The sequence below is a fragment of the Chelmon rostratus genome, chromosome 24 (genome assembly GCF_017976325.1).
Source record: "Chelmon rostratus isolate fCheRos1 chromosome 24, fCheRos1.pri, whole genome shotgun sequence".
In the NCBI taxonomy this organism is placed as follows: domain Eukaryota; kingdom Metazoa; phylum Chordata; class Actinopteri; order Chaetodontiformes; family Chaetodontidae; genus Chelmon; species Chelmon rostratus.
This window is the reverse complement of record NC_055681.1, coordinates 12,576,260-12,592,847: the sequence shown is the minus strand read 5'-3', so window position 1 is coordinate 12,592,847 and position 16,588 is coordinate 12,576,260. Positions and strand designations below refer to the sequence as shown.

At 42.1% G+C, this 16,588-nt stretch overlaps 2 protein-coding genes and 1 long non-coding RNA gene across 4 annotated transcripts; 2 read left to right on the top strand and 1 right to left on the bottom strand.

Annotated features, from left to right (window-relative positions):
- Nucleotides 1-1,987: 1,987 nt before the first annotated feature.
- Nucleotides 1,988-5,631, top strand: LOC121627117 (carboxypeptidase O-like). Its single transcript, XM_041965802.1, has 10 exons — nt 1,988-2,022; nt 2,495-2,596; nt 3,213-3,252; nt 3,337-3,438; nt 3,527-3,631; nt 3,756-3,872; nt 4,159-4,252; nt 4,488-4,690; nt 5,141-5,225; nt 5,369-5,631. Exons 1-10 carry the CDS (start codon nt 1,988-1,990, stop codon nt 5,629-5,631), a joined length of 1,146 nt encoding a protein of 381 aa, XP_041821736.1.
- On the bottom strand, nt 4,907-7,263 carry nudt15 (nudix (nucleoside diphosphate linked moiety X)-type motif 15). The gene is made up of 3 exons (XM_041966300.1): nt 7,052-7,263; nt 6,429-6,625; nt 4,907-6,327 (listed from the first exon to the last, which is right to left on the bottom strand). The coding sequence occupies exons 1-3, from the start codon at nt 7,198-7,200 to the stop codon at nt 6,200-6,202; spliced, it is 474 nt and encodes a 157-aa protein (XP_041822234.1). The 5' UTR covers nt 7,201-7,263; the 3' UTR covers nt 4,907-6,199.
- A 5,634-nt stretch (nt 7,264-12,897) lies between these two features.
- LOC121627495 lies at nt 12,898-15,077 on the top strand. 2 transcript variants are annotated; one of them, XR_006008036.1, is made up of 3 exons: nt 12,898-13,084; nt 13,259-13,452; nt 13,676-15,077. It is a non-coding gene; the product is annotated as an uncharacterized LOC121627495 (long non-coding RNA). The 2 variants fall into 2 exon arrangements; XR_006008037.1 differs by having other exon boundaries at nt 12,898-13,095.
- Nucleotides 15,078-16,588: the final 1,511 nt, after the last annotated feature.

Below are 16,588 nucleotides of genomic sequence, written 5' to 3'. Positions count from 1 at the left end.
CACAGTTTTTGTTACAGATGATCCACTTGAACTTCAGGTGATGATTTACTCCCACTTACAGCCTGTATTTCAAAATAAAACCGCGGTTGCACGCTTCTTTATCGGGTGTCCAGGTGTTTGCAAGCACGCCGCCTCTGCCCATGTTGAACTCTGATTATCTTGTGCTACAGGCTTGAGCTAAACTTAGCATTGTGCTGACACCTTCTGGTCAGATGTTACATAAAACAATAAGGCTCGAAACAAAAAGAGAACAATCGGGTGATTTAAAGTAAAGCACGACTATTCACAAATCAAAAAGATGCTGGAAAAGTGATTCATGCCTTTATTTCAAGACAACCCAGTTACTGTAACACATTATTTACTGGCCTCCCCCCAAAAAAGAGAGACTTCAGCTCATTCAAAACTCTGCAGCTCGGCTCTCTCCAAGTGGAGAGAGAGCACATTAGTCTGCTCTGCGCTGGCTTCCTGTAACATTCAGGATTGATTTTAAGGTCCTCCTTGTATACAAAGCCCTTAATGGACTAGGAGCAACCTACATTTCTAACCCCCTCATTTATTATTTGCCTTCAAGAACACTGTGATCATCTGACAACCAGGGATAAAGCCTTTGTCCATTGTCCTTAATTTTACCCGTATTAAGTGGGTTTTATTCTCTTTCATCTTATTTTATATGAATGTTCTACCCCTGTCCCCGATCCCTTTTATGTTCATTCTATGTCTTTTTTACGTGCAGCACTCGGTGCATGTGATTTCTTTGTTGTTAAGCACTTTAAACTGCAATTCTTCGATGGAAGGTGCCTTCCTGTACTGGCAGCACATTCAAATTTGCAATACCTGTTTAGTTACCTGGCTCAATTTTCACAACTTTCACACCTTTGAACACAAAATGCTGTCCTTCATAAAAGGTACAAAACAATAACTCAAATGCTCAGACCTCAGAATCTGCTACCTCAGCACGTTTCAGTGCTTATTGCTAAGTATAGGGGTCCCTACTGCAACGCAGTAATGGAAACACAAGCAGAAAGAAGAGAGGAACAAGAAAGGCAGTTTCCTTGCAGCATTACAGTACTGCTGTAGCATACTGCAGCAATGAGCATTTTATTTAAAATTTTAATTAAAAGATGAACATATGTGAAAATAAATCTGTGTGATGTGTGACTGTAACTTGACACAGATGTTTTTGTTCTGTGTGTGAGGTGATATTTTGAGGTTAAAATGGCAAGAGCGCCAAACCTGAGACACAGCAGCTGTAAAATCCTGTAATATCCAAAGGAAAGCTCCTGTGTCATTGAACTCCTCACGCAAAAGTGATTTTACTTCAACTGCTGACAGCAACATTCCAGTCACTGGAACATACAAACAGCGTAGCTGGTGGCGCTACATGAAAAGTTAAGGGATCACCAAAGTTAAAAAGTTTTTGTTACAGATTCTGAAGGCAGATATACAAAAAGTCAGTCATCAAAGCTGTAAGGCTGCTGCTTGCTTGTATCAACACACACACACACAAACACACACACATTCCTCCATTGATTTAAAGGTTACTTAGATTCAAATCAGATAATCAAAGTCAGTCCTTTATTGACAAGCAATCGCACCTAACTCATGTTCCATGTGTTGTTAAACAGTGTGCAGTGCATTTATGGCCCAGCACTTAATGGACCTTTGCTCTTTATCTTTATGCTATTAGTATCATACAAGGGCGTGGGTTAGTTTTTCAATTTTTCGACTGGACCAAGGAAAACACTACAGCAATGATTGGCAAGGTGTCATAGCCAGAACAATTATGAATGACACAATTCTACGTCTCCTGGGACTTTTTCTGTGTGTGTCTAATGAGGCTATTACCAGGCAGGGCTTATCAAAGCAACAGGTTGTTTTTTTTATTTCAGCCCTTTTCTCCTTATTGGATAGTGCAGCTGAAGAGAGACAGGAAAGCGTGGGGGGAGAGGGGATGACATGCGGCGAAGGGCAGTTAATTCCGCCGTTGATGGCGTATGTTGAATCTAAACCCGAAAGAAGAGAGTGAGATTGAAACGATGCGGTTAAAAGTTCTGTTTAGCTGTTGGGAAACACAAAAGGTCACACTGGAAGGTGGAAAAAGCCAGATAACATAGTCAAGACAACTGCTGGCACAGCAGCATACCAAATCTATTTTTATGGCTATCAATTCGTAAAACATATGACGTGTTTTAACATTACTGAGAATGAACATGCACTTGCAATATTCTCCATATTATCAGGATAAAGTGCTTCTTTGTAGCCTGATGGTCACTGCACGCTTCTGCGTCGATAAGGAGAAAAATCTGCGTATAGGCGTAAAAATATTCTATAATATTATATGATTGTATTCTAAATTATGTAATCAGATGAGATTAAATATTAACCAACGCAATGATAGCGTGTGCACTGCTGGTGATCTGTGTCTGAGGCAAAGGTGTATCTTTATCTGATGGATCTTCTATAAAGGCTTGTCCCAAGGTTGTTTATTTAGCAGCTGCAACCAAGGAGTTTACTTTGACAAAGTCACAATGCCGAATGCGCTGGGACTGGGCCTGGCGGTGCTGCTTTCAGCTTTGGGAGCGACCACCGCGGAAGGGTGAGTTTTGTTCACGGAATCACGCTCCTCGCAGAGGGCAGAGCACAGAGGTGGAGGTGATTTGTTAGAGGCTCATATTTGCACTGCATTAAAGGCCTGCAATCTGCACGTCTGCTCAACTAACAGTAACAGAGTGTGCGATCAGTTACTTTTGGATTCCTTCCAATCCACTTAGAATGCAGCACAATGGAACCAGCACTCAGATGTTAGTACAAGTATTTATATGTTGTTATCATTCTAATTAATATTAGCCTATTTTTTTAGATGGGAAACACAATCATTTGCTTTTTTGCAGAGAGTTAGATGAGAAGATTGATACCACTCTTATATCTACGCTTAATATGAAGGTGCAGCCAGCAGTCTGTTAAAAAAAATCAAAAAAATCCCAGCTTACCAGCATCTCTAAAGCTCATCAGGAAAAAAAAAGTGTGTTTTTATGTGTGAGACTGATAAACGTCATTCAGGCTTCTGTCAAATCAAATCATGAGTACTGTCCATGCTGGCGATTATTGATTGATTAACTTTAAAATCTGTTAATACATTTCTACATATTTACAATTTGCCATACACAGTTTAACTGTCTTCACTGTGTCTTCACTGTTACTGTGCTCAACAGAGTGAAGTATGACTACTACAAATACCATCCCATGTCAGAGGTGAGCAGGCCACACACACACACACAAACACACACACACACACACCGCAGATACTGTGATGTCTGACGACGCTCGTCTCTGCAGATCAGCAGCTGGATGACTGAGATCGCGAAGGCTCACTCCGACGTCGTGACCATCGTGGAGTACGGGCAGACCTACGAGAAGAGGACTATCAGCTTACTCAAGGCAAGCCGAATTTTGATCGTGGAGTGTGTTGATGTTTCGCGTGTGTTTGTGCGATGCGGCAGCCAAATGAATAGAATTCGTCTTCCAGATTGGGATGAATACTGGGGCGAAAAAGAAAGCTATCTGGATGGACTGTGGCATACACGCCAGGGAATGGATCGCCCCGGCCTTCTGTCAGTACTTTGTCAGACAGGTAGGCAAGCATTGAAAATACAAGAGTCATCATTTACATTAAAAAATAAATTCTATAGCAAGGGGAAAACATCATGACATTTATCAATCTGACCCTGCTGTTTCTGTTTGCTCCCTCAAATCAGATCCTGCAAGAATACAAAACAAATCCAAAAATGGAGGAGATGATGAAGAACATGGACTTCTACGTCACCCCTGTGCTCAACATAGACGGCTACATGCACACCTGGAAGGACAAAACGGTCAGTGCTCGTATATGATGGGTATTTATCAAATTGCTGTGCTGGGATTGTGAGCTGCGCCTCTGGCAAGCCGCAGGTGGACGGGATACGAAAGAACGATGGCAGGGAAGCTGAAATGAGCTACGACTCGGTCAGCGAATCCAAATGATTTGTCATGCTCGACATGGCCCAGGCACAAAATAGTTTTCAAAAATAAGATGAATGGAAAAATAATAACAGCGGCAGTCCGAGGTAGCATTGATCACAACCATATGACTTAACTGACTGATCGTTTTGACCCGCTCAGACTCGACTGTGGAGGAAGAACATGTCACCAGGACCTCCAGGCTTCAAATGTACAGGCACTGATCTCAACCGCAACTTTGACGCCAACTGGGCCAGTGAGTCCTGTTGTGGTTCCTGATCCCCTGTTGCTTTGTTGATCATGAATGACACCCAGTTAGAGTCTGCTGTAATGAATTTGGACACAGCTTGAGTTCTATTGGACTCATTTCATGTCCCGCTCTTGCAGAGGATGACTGTAAATTTTGGTTTGGGTATACGGCATCTTCTATTTTATCTTATCTCATAGAACACTTCATTCAGATGAATCCATTTCTTTGGCTGCTTCCACAGCGATCGGGGTTTCGTCTAACTGCTCCTCAGAAATCTACTGTGGGACCCGGCCTGTGTCCGAGCCCGAGGCCCAGGCCGTCACCTATTTTGTAGGGAGCCGGAAGGACGAGTTCCTGTGCTTCCTCACCATCCATTCCTATGGCAAGCTGCTCCTGATTCCCTACGGGAACCCCAATTTCACGGCCTCCAACTACGATGAGCTGGTATTTACATCTACAAACACAGCTGTGCATATTTTACACATTTTTGAGAATGAACATGCCATAATTTCAGGATAAAAAGTGTATATGCATCATTATTGCCTCATTAACACTGCATGTTTCTATATCAATCAAGAGAATACTCTACATATTGCCATAGAAACCGGTCTATGCAGATTACAAAAACCCACACTATGCGAAAAACACTTCAGTGTTCGCATGAATTCATTTCAAGGTTTTGTATTTAATATTGTCTGTTAGAAAAAGAGTACATTTCAATGGTGCACAAACAACACACAGGTAATAACCCACTGGGGCCACAATCTGGAGAGAATTGCAAAAACAGGATGTCCATTGCCTCAGTTGCCTTAGAGTTATGTCAAACTAGCGTACTCGATACAGGACGGTACACCTCGGTGATTGTATGACAAAAGCTACTGTCTGGTTCCTCAGATGGAAGTGGGTTTGGCTGCAGCGGACGCCATTAGGAAGGTGCATGGCATGAACTACACTGTAGGAACCTCGCCGGATGTGTTGTGTAAGTACGGACATCACTGTTGGTCGCGGATTTAGCAGGGTTAGCTCTGCCGACAGCGCGGCTCTAGGAATGGTCATAATTTGGTTTATGACCAAATACCAAACTCATGCATGTTGACAATTACACCCTCTTTCACCTTACAGACCCCAACTCCGGTTCATCCAGAGACTGGGCCCGCCTGCAGGGGATCCCCTTAACCTACACCTTTGAGCTGAGGGATGATGATAAGTTTGGCTTCGAGCTTCCCGAGGATCAGATCCAACCGACCTGCGAGGAGGCCTACAGCGGAGCTCTGCACATCATCACCTACGCCCACGACAAGACCTTTAGCGGTGCCGTGGCAACTGCTGCTGCCCTGTGGACCATGCTGTTAGCAGTGGGGGTCACCGGCACCACCCTGGTGTGAGGTGGAAAAAAACTGCACGAGGGGGAAACTGACCAAAGCTATATTTCTTTCAGTTACAGTTATCTTGTACATACTAGTATTTAATTTAGGCCTTATATTAGTTTAGGAAACAGTTCCAGCTTTTCAGATAATATGTTTAATACGTTTTTACTCTCACTTGGGGAAGAATATGCTCATTAATTCTGATAAATAGTGCAGAAATGCAGGTGTTGATAAATATCAATGCATCCTTGGTTCACACTGTTATAGGACTGTTGTGAAATGTCCCTGAATGATCTGAAATGTTTCCATCTGCTCATTAACTTCCATAAATGTCATATTGCAGCCAATCAATGATGCTTTACAATATTTCCAAGTCCATTTCTTTATGTAACTTGCCCGAAAAGAATAAAATCCATTTTCTTGTGTTTATGTGTGTGTTTTAAACATCTGAGTGAATGCACAGCTGAGAATCTGTGTGTCACAATAACAATTCACAATACTGTCAAAAATGGCAGTACTGTATCTACCATAAGGAAAAAGATGTTTGATGAGTTTGAGTTTTGGTTTCCCAAGGTAGTGGGCAGTATCACAGCTGAGTTTCAGCATTTGTTACTGTGTTCCTGAACGGCTGGAAGCCTTGTTGTCTCAGACCGGCTAGTGGCAAGAAGAGCTGCTCCTCAGGAGGAAACTGGTCCCAGTGCGTCCACGTCCAACCTGGAAGGATGAAAAGCTTTATTATCAGCTGCTCAGGTGGGTGAGAATTGATTTTTTTTCCATTTAAAACTTGTGAAAAACAGTCGTCCCGCCTCACATACCCTCATTCTTCTCTGGCTCCAGATTCTCTGGCTCTCCTGACTGCCTCCGGTCCAGCTCTCCTCGCATGATTATGGTGACGTAGTGGTACTGCTCCTCCAGCCTGATGGAGTTCACCACTGATGCAAAGCGGACGTTCACCAAACGCACCCCTGCTTCCTCCAACACCTCTCTCTGAGCGCACTCCTCCCACGTCTCCCTTTCAATGACATCAATGAGTGTCACATGCTCTGGAAGTCATCACATTCAGGTCTTTCACTGTTTCACATGTGAGGGCAGGTCATCTGGACTGTACAGTGACCAACATATTTAGACTAATAGCCCTCCACTGCTCAACTAGCTGGCTACACCTTAACTTTGAGATGACTGTCTGAATTGAAGGGTCTCTCTACGTTCCACCAAACTGCATTTAAAATATAGCAAATTCGTGTTTGTGCACACTTTTTTTTCACACACTGTAATTACGCATATTGAGAACACGTCTAAATATGTCCTGACCTGTTTAGGAATATTCGGCTTGATTATAACGTTTATTTTTAAGAAACGTCTATCCTAATGACGGAAAACACACGCAAACATTTAACGGCATGCGTGAATGGAGTTTGCTAACTAGCTACCTACCTACCCAAACTCCAAGTGGCCGCCGGGGAGCTGGCATTTCCCTTTGCCCATTTCGCTTCTTCGTTTTCCCAGGAGAACGCAGCCTGGGTGGGCTGAGTCTGTAACCAGCACCCCGACCCCAACTCCTGGACGTTTCACGGTTTTATCTGACATCTGGTCAAACTAAAAAACGCCTCAAAAATGAAGCAAAGGTCGCAAAACAGACCTAACTCTTCCGTGCTACTATTCAGGAGGTACAAGAGCTCTCTCTCCTGAGTACTTCCTTTTTCGCTTTTAAGGTCCTTTGGTTCCATCAAATAGGGTGGCAATATTATTTTGGTATATCACTAACTAAGAGCTGATATACCACACTATATCGTTATAACTGCTTTATTTAGCCTTCATTTTGAAGTGACTAGGGTAAAAGTGCACTCTTTTGACATGTAATGGCCAATAATTACACTGATAAAAATATTACACTGCCACCTAGTGACAAGTTGTGCTTGGTATATATTGGCGTTCCAGTCCTGTATGAAGTAGTATGACTGTTAACCCTAAAACAGGCAGGAGTGGAAAGAAGGTTGCAAAAAATAATTTAATGTTATCACTCATCTCTTTAGGCCCTAAGGAAAATATTTCAACAGTCAGTTGTATCTCCCAGGATACGTTGCCCTATTAAGGTTATAAACAGAGCCCAAATGATAAACATATTAATTTTCAATTTGATGAGGAAAAATTTTAAATTGTTGTATTCCTTGGTCATTTACATTAATCATAGCACTTTTAAAGTTTATTTTGTTCATTTTTACATTCATTTCATGATGAACATATGAACTTTTTGTGCACAGAAGATTACATAAAAAGATCAGATAAAAAAACACAGCAATTTCATATATATGTATATATATATATTTGTTGTTGTTGTTGTTGGAGCGAAAATGAATATAGGATATAAATTGGCATGACATGGTATTATATCAGCATGACCGAAAGAGTATTGCATTTTGTGTTTGTCTATTTTATATTGTTTCAGATAATTTGATCTACAAATTAACCTCAAGCAAATCCTTGGCTTATGTTGATCTTTGTGGTAAAAATGAGGTTCACTGAAGTTTTTCAATATTGACAAAAATATTGTCTGCACTGAATAGTTTATGATATTTGTCAAATAAGTTCTGGCTTGACTGGAATATCCGTATATAGTTTGTGGAATCCATACAGAGTAAAACACTGCCTAGTGAACACAGAAAACTCAGGGTGATCTCCTCACAGCTCCTTTTTCTTATTGAGTAATCTGGATGTCCAAAAACAGGAAGATATATAAAATAAAGCTAAACTAAAATCTTTGTTAGCTAGACATCTGCTAGCGCTAGCTGTGTTACCATTAGCTTGTCAGCTTAAATGTTTTAGCAGCTCAAATAAGAGTTTATACAGCGATGTTACACTCTATATAGATAATTGTCATTATGTGCACTGAGTGGTGACAAAAATTAGCTGTAGATTAACTCTGAAGTGTCATCAGTCCCTCTACAGGATTATGAATGGCAGAAATGGTTAATAGCTATGTTAAATGCAGGTTTTCATTCCAACCAAGGAGGAGCACACCAGGCTGGACTCATTTAATCAGCTGATCTCAGTCTTCAGCTGATAGTTAGGTGACCGCCTGCTTTAGTCCAACTTAAATCATGGCATGTCTCCAGGATATAACAAGTTGCCTTGCCATCAGTTTAAAGAGGTGTTGTTTTTTCTCTGTAGCTCACAGATCTTCACTCCCGCCATTTTTTTTCATTTTATAAAGCAAGTTCAGTCAATTTGACACATTTTTCAAGTCCCCAAGAAAGCGACCTCGGGTGCCCACTTTACTCGGGGATCAGCCAGGGCTCCCTCCACCATCTGCAGGTGCTGCAAAGCAGCGCTGCTCAATCCTTTACAGCAACAAAGAGGCATGATCACATGACCTCTCTGCTTGCCTCAATCAGCCACTGGCTCCCTGATAGACTTTGAAATGGTTTAAAAAATTGTATTGCCTACATTTAAGGTCTTTTAAATCTCATCTTGAAACTTTTCTTTTTGTGGAAGCTTTTGGAAATGTTTGATCCATTTCTGCCTTATCTGGTTTTATTCTGAGTTTGATTTTGTAAAGTTTTTTGTAACATTGTTATGAAAGGTGCTATATAAATAAAGTTTATTATTATTATTATTATACATGCATTGTTTCTGTAGTGTTGAAGTCGGTGTCATACGCCAACAACTCTGGCATCTTAAATCTCCTGGACTTCTGGCTGAAAGGCAACTCTTTGCTAACATCTTCACCTTCTCAGCTTGTTGACGAGATGATATTATGTTTACTTTTTTGCACCTTCCACTCTTTCTGAATCCTGGAACCTAAGCAGTGTGCATGTGTTTCAGTTTAAAGGCTGTGATCTCTCCTCTAAAATGTCCAATCACACAGATGCTGTCATTAACCTGCACTCGTGCTGATTTGGTCAGCCGAGCTGTCAATCACCGCTGTTCTCAACACACCAAAACAACCGCTGGAATATAAAGTAGTCACATCTGTCACCTTTTTCTCCCTGTTTTCAATTATAAGACACACTTTGGTTTTTCTGTTACAAGTCCAATAAGTTTATTTCAGGCTGTTAACAATCCAATCTACACAAACAATACACTTTAGCCACCACCTAATTCCATAAAGTCAAATACAGTTTTGGGTTAAATTTTAATTTTGTTTATTTTTCAGAATAATTCATTCTTTGACTCCTCGCGTTGTATGACCGAGCCTTGGAGTCGCCTTCGCAGGCGGCTTTGCTCTGTTTTAGAGCCTCCTCTGCGTCATTCACCTCGGCCATGGTGACGGAGTGAGCTTTGGTCCGAGCTCGTCTTTTCTTGTTGGCCCTGCTGATCTCTTCGTCTTTCTCCATGAGGACCTCTTTCAGCTGGCTCATTTCTGCCTGCCAACTCTCTTTCAGGGCCCTCACTTCACTGGAGGCTTCAAGCTCATCTAAAGAGGCTCTCATCCTCTCGGATTCCTCTTTCTCAGCGAGGAGGCTCTGATTAAGAGAGGCCATCTGCTCATCTCTCTTTTTCAAGTCGTCCATTACCGTCCTGTGCTCGTGGTCCCAGGCATTGACGGTTTCCTCATGTCTGCGCAGCAGCTCACGCATACGTTGTTGCACAGAGCCGATCCGTTCTTCACTGTGACGGATCTCCTTGTTGGCATTCTGGAGGTGGGTCTTTAACTTCTTGTTCTCCTCCTCTATGCTGGAGAGTTTCTCCAGCAAGGTCCTTCTCTCTTCCAGATGCGACCCCCAGTTGTTGGGTTTAATTTTAATTTTGTTTATTTTTCAGAATAATTCGTTCTTTGACTCCTCACGTTGTGTGACCGAGCCTTGGAGTTACATTTTATTTTGATTTCTATGTTTTTCATACTCCATTTTTCTATAAATGTGCCCGATTTGCCTAATTTTTTTTTTTCAAAAAGTCTTTCAAATTTGTTTATTTTTGCACCTAATCTTGTAATTCTGCTGCTGTGACACAAAAGTTTCCCTAATTTTATATTGTGTCTGCAGGAAGATGGATCAATGTTTTTGGAAATCAAATTGAACAGAAATCTAAAAGTAATTTAGGAAGGGGAGGGGCATCAAATTTTAAAAAGTGACCTCCAGAAGCTCTTCTTCTTCTTCTTCTTCGTTGTGAGCTGGATGTTTTCTTGCGTGAGGCGTTTGATGTCATCGTTCATTGCTGCCTCTTTTTGCGCCCATGTTTGCTCTTTGAGCAGCAGCATCTGTCTCAGCTCTTCCTTCTCTCTTTCCCACTGCTCTACTCTTCTGGCCCAACTCTCTGAGAGTCCGGACAGCTCCTCTTCGTACCTGTCTTGTGCAGCTGAGAGCTCCTTTCTGATGCTCTCCTCTCTGTCCTGGAGCTCCTTCTTGAAGCTCTCCTTGGTCTCAGAGAGCTCCTTTCTGAAGCTCTCCTCTCTCTCAGAGAGCTCCTTCATGAAGCTCTCCTCTCTGTCAGAGAGCTCCTTCTGGTGGCTTTGGTCTCTTGCTGCCAGCTGCTCTCGTAGTTCTTCCTCAAGAGCTTCGCAGGCGGCTTTGCTCTGTTTTAGAGCCTCCTCTGCGTCATTCACCTCGGCCATGGTGACGGAGTGAGCTTTGGTCCGAGCTCGTCTTTTCTTGTTGGCCCTGCAGATCTCTTCGTCTTTCTCCATGAGGACCTCTTTCAGCTGGCTCATTTCTGCCTGCCAACTCTCTTTCAGGGCCCTCACTTCACTGGAGGCTTCAAGCTCATCTAAAGAGGCTCTCATCCTCTCGGATTCCTCTTTCTCAGCGAGGAGGCTCTGATTAAGAGAGGCCATCTGCTCATCTCTCTTTTTCATGTCCTCCGTTACCGTCTTGTGCTCGTGGTCCCAGGCATTGACGGTTTCCTCATGTCTGCGCAGCAGCTCACGCATATGTAGTTGCACAGAGCCGATCCGTTCTTCACTGTGACGGATCTCCTTGTTGGCATTCTGGAGGTGGGTCTTTAACTTTTTGTTCTCCTCCTCTATGCTGGAGAGTTTCTCCAGCAAGGTCCTTCTCTCTTCCATATGCGATCCCTGTGCAGAATGAGCAAAAGAATGCCGCTGTCTCTGGTTAGAGTAATTTATCACTCTGCCTGTATACTCTCTACTTGCCATTGCAGTTAATGTTGTCAAACAGGATCTACGATGAAATGACTGAACACAAATGTTCTCAAAAAGCTAAACTGTCTCTTAATTCAAAATTAATTCAAAAGTGAGTTTCTGACTTATTGGCTCTGGGGTACCTGTATTCATAGTCGGTGAAGATCGAAGGACAGAAAAGTGCTTTGATCATTGACGTCATATATGGAGGTTGACTCCGCCTTCAGAAATGTGCGCGTGTGAGTTCTGTGCGCATGCGTCTCCCTGTCGCTCCGGCTGCAGCTGAAGTGAAGGTAAGCTATTTACATCGGGCTGTTGCTGTGTATAGTGCGAATGCAAATGGTAATTAATGAAATGATGAAATATTCCACTTCGCTTGTATTCGGCGTGAGCCTGTGTTACGTGCCATTACTTGAAACGAAAGTTTGAATCTGTCCCTGGCGGCACCATGGCTGCTTTAAAATCGGGAGCTGAAGGAGGAACAGAGTTACTTTTATTGTTGACCGGTCAGCTGTTTGTTTGCTAGCTCCGTCAACTTTTATGTGCTATGTACTAACATGTCCAGATCTAAGCTTTTATCGGCATGACCGAAAGAGTATTGCATTGTGTTTTTCCACACACCGCATTGCAAGCTTAGCTCCCAAACATGTAGGTAAAGTTAGTAGCTTGCCATCATCACATAGCTAACACTAGCAAAGCAAGTTTGCTGCTGGCTTGTTGCTAGCTGTTAGCACCAGCTGCGACATCAGCATCATTTCTGTGGCAAACTCACACGCGTTTCAATCCTGGAACATCCCAGGTGACTTTTTGAACAAAATAAGCCAATAAGGCTGTTGTGTTAGTCGGCAGCCTGTGGCCTAGGTACTGTGTTATAAGTCAAACACAATTAAAACAGTGTCCAGACGTGATACGCACGTTTATTGCTAACAGTAATGCTACATGACGTCCATAAAGCGAAGCCCACTGGCATCGATCAAGCAGTATTCATTGATAATGTACAATGCAAATACTTGGTAACAGCACAGCACCTGTGCTGCTCTGTTTTCATATTCATTAGTCCATGAAGTTTGTGCTTTTTGCCTTGTTTTTTCTGATGTTTTCAGTAACTGCAGACACAGTAGTGTTATCTCCCAATAAATGAAACAGTAGACAGTAGTAAATGTGTGTATTATGTTCTCATGATGATAATGTTGTGTTTCATCAGAATGGCCCACCGACCTCAACACCCAGCAGGTGTGAAGAAGCACCACCTGACTGCCATGTTCCCCATCACCGCTTCACGTTCACTCGACCAGAGTGTTTTAAAGAATATTCTAGCTGACTGCATTGATTTACAGAACTAATCATTCTCAAGCAGACATTAAGCCCATGTCCACCAGCTAACAGCAAAGTGATGTAAGTCTGAGGTAACTAAACCACTGTAGGCTAAATCTTTAAATTATACATTTCTTGTAATGTATAATTTGATGAATAGAAGTGAACTGTGGTCTTTTCAAAAAGAATACAAGGTGCTGAAGTGTCTACGCTGTCAAAGTCAACAAAGCTTATGACTACATCCCCTCTCTCCAGGCCCACATTCCCTCCAAGAGGCTGGCTGCAGATTCAGAGCTGCCTCTCCAAAGCCTCTGTGACCAGGTGACACAAGCACACCTGTCCTTGTCCCGTTGTGTCAGCACCAGTGGAGGAGCTTCTACAACTGAAGTCAGGAGAGGTCTAACTATCTGTATACTGTTTACAGAGTGAAAGACGGGCACATCACACGGGTTAGTTGTAATTCAACTTATTCTGTTTCACTCACAAAATTAATTCAAGGAGAAACTGATTCATTTCAACATGATGTATTTTTTCTATTTGGTATGGATTTATTAGCATGGTCAAGAAATGAGACAGTCAAACCACTTTCTGTAGAATATGAGATCCTTGTGCATAAAAAACCTGTTCCTGACCCCCCTCTCTCCCCTCTCTGTCTCCCTATTGCTCTACCAGATCCGTCCCCAGGTGACTTCAGCCATGCCCAGTTCAGCTGGACGTCATCATGCTCCTACCACCTCTCATACTGTCCTCTCCAGGTCTTCCCTCGTCTTCGTCCTGGCTGTGGCTGCAGCTTGGTGGCTGATGGTCGTCTCTGTGCTGCTGTGGCCCCAAGGTGTCATATTTTACCCTTCACTACAACACATCCTCCCCCAAGTTATATTTTATGGAACATGTGGATTATTTAGTCCAGAATTTTACATATTTGAAAATTTTATATTGTTTCAGATAAAAGTTTGATCTAAAAATAATCTTCAAGCAAATCCTTGGCTTATGTTGATCTTTGTGGTAAAAATGAGGTTCACTGAAGTTTTTCAATATTGACACAAATATTGTCTGCACTGAATAGTTTATGATATTTGTCAAATAAGTTCTGGCTTGACTAGGAATATCCGTATATAGTTTGTGGAATCCATACAGAGTAAAACACTGCCTAGTGAACACAGAAAACTCAGGGTGATCTCCTCACAGCTCCTTTTTCTTATTGAGTAATCTGGATGTCCAAAAACAGGAAGATATATAAAATAAAGCTAAACTAAAATCTTTGTTAGCTAGACATCTGCTAGCGCTAGCTGTGTTACCATTAGCTTGTCAGCTTAAATGTTTTAGCAGCTCAAATAAGAGTTTATACAGCGATGTTACACTCTATATAGATAATTGTCATTATGTGCACAGAGTGGTGACAAAAATTAGCTGTAGATTAACTCTGAAGTGTCATCAGTCCCTCTACAGGATTATGAATGGCAGAAATGGTTAATAGCTATGTTAAATGCAGGTTTTCATTCCAACCAAGGAGGAGCACACCAGGCTGGACTCATTTAATCAGCTGATCTCAGTCTTCAGCTGATAGTTAGGTGACCGCCTGCTTTAGTCCAACTTAAATCATGGCATGTCTCCAGGATATAACAAGTTGCCTTGCCATCAGTTTAAAGAGGTGTTGTTTTTTCTCTGTAGCTCACAGATCTTCACTCCCGCCATTTTTTTTCATTTTATAAAGCAAGTTCAGTCAATTTGACACATTTTTCAAGTCCCCAAGAAAGTGACCTCGGGTGCCCACTTTACTCGGGGATCAGCCAGGGCTCCCTCCACCATCTGCAGGTGCTGCAAAGCAGCGCTGCTCAATCCTTTACAGCAACAAAGAGGCATGATCACATGACCTCTCTGCTTGCCTCTATCAGCCACTGGCTCCCTGATAGACTTTGAAATGGTTTCAAAATTGTATTGCCTACATTTAAGGTCTTTTAAATCTCATCTTGAAACTTTTCTTTTTGTGGAAGCTTTTGGAAATGTTTGATCCATTTCTGCCTTATCTGGTTTTATTCTGAGTTTGATTTTGTAAAGCTTTTTGTAACATTGTTATGAAAGGTGCTATATAAATAAAGTTTATTATTATTATTATTATTATTATTATACATGCATTGTTTCTGTAGTGTTGAAGTCGGTGTCATACGCCAACAACTCTGGCATCTTAAATCTCCTGGACTTCTGGCTGAAAGGCAACTCTTTGCTAACATCTTCACCTTCTCAGCTTGTTGACCAGATGATATTATGTTTACTTTTTTTGCACCTTCCACTCTTTCTGAATTCTGGAACCTAAGCAGTGTGCATGTGTTTCAGTTTAAAGGCTGTGATCTCTCCTCTAAAATGTCCAATCACACAGATGCTGTCATTAACCTGCACTCGTGCTGATTTGGTCAGCCGAGCTGTCAATCACCACTGTTCTCAACACACCAAAACAACCGCTGGAATATAAAGTAGTCACATCTGTCACCTTTTTCTCCCTGTTTTCAATTATAAGACACACTTTGGTTTTTCTGTTACAAGTCCAATAACTTTATTTCAGGCTGTTAACAATCCAATCTACACAAACAATACACTTTAGCCACCACCTAATTCCATAAAGTCAAATACAGTTTTGGGTTTAATTTTAATTTTGTTTATTTTTCAGAATAATTCATTTTTTGACTCCTCGCGTTGTATGACCGAGCCTTGGAGTCGCCTTCGCAGGCGGCTTTGCTCTGTTTTAGAGCCTCCTCTGCGTCATTCAGCATGGTGACGGAGTGAGCTTTGGTCCGAGCTCGTCTTTTCTTGTTGGCCCTGCTGATCTCTTCGTCTTTCTCCATGAGGACCTCTTTCAGCTGGCTCATTTCTGCCTGCCAACTCTCTTTCAGGGCCCTCACTTCACTGGAGGCTTCAAGCTCATCTAAAGAGGCTCTCATCCTCTCGGATTCCTCTTTCTCAGCGAGGAGGCTCTGATTAAGAGAGGCCATCTGCTCATCTCTCTTTTTCAGGTCCTCCATTACCGTCTTGTGCTCGTGGTCCCAGGCATTGACGGTTTCCTCATGTCTGCGCAGCAGCTCACGCATACGTAGTTGCACAGAGCCGATCCGTTCTTCACTGTGACGGATCTCCTTGTTGGCATTCTGGAGGTCGGTCTTTAACTTCTTGTTCTCCTCCTCTATGCTGGAGAGTTTCTCCAGCAAGGTCCTTCTCTCTTCCAGATGCGACCCCCAGTTGTTGGGTTTAATTTTAATTTTGTTTATTTTTCAGAATAATTCGTTCTTTGACTCCTCACGTTGTGTGACCGAGCCTTGGAGTTACATTTTATTTGATTTCTGTGTTTTTCATACTCCATTTTTCTATAAATGTGCCCGATTAGCCTAATTTTTTTTTCAAAAAGTCTTTCAAATTTGTTTATTTTTGCACCTAATCTTGTAATTCTGCTGCTGTGACACAAAAGTTCCCCTAATTTTATATTGTGTCTGCAGGAAGATGTATCACTGGTTTTGGAAATCGAATTGAACAGAAATCTAAAAGTAATTTAGGAAGGGGAGGGGCATCAAATTTTAAAAAGTGACCTCCAGAAGC

Coding starts and splice junctions, on each gene's coding strand:
- LOC121627117 (XM_041965802.1), top strand. CDS start 1,988: ATGGCGTATGTTGAATCTAAACCCGAAAGAAGAGA. Junction 3,253..3,336: donor AATACCATCCCATGTCAGAG/GTGAGCAGGCCA, acceptor TCGTCTCTGCAG/ATCAGCAGCTGGATGACTGA. Junction 4,253..4,487: donor CTTTGACGCCAACTGGGCCA/GTGAGTCCTGTT, acceptor CTGCTTCCACAG/CGATCGGGGTTTCGTCTAAC.
- nudt15 (XM_041966300.1), bottom strand. CDS start 7,200: ATGTCAGATAAAACCGTGAAACGTCCAGGAGTTGGGGTCGGGGTGCTG. Junction 6,626..7,051: donor GGCGGCCACTTGGAGTTTGG/GTAGGTAGGTAG, acceptor TGTCATTGAAAG/GGAGACGTGGGAGGAGTGCG. Junction 6,328..6,428: donor GGAGCCAGAGAAGAATGAGG/GTATGTGAGGCG, acceptor TCATCCTTCCAG/GTTGGACGTGGACGCACTGG.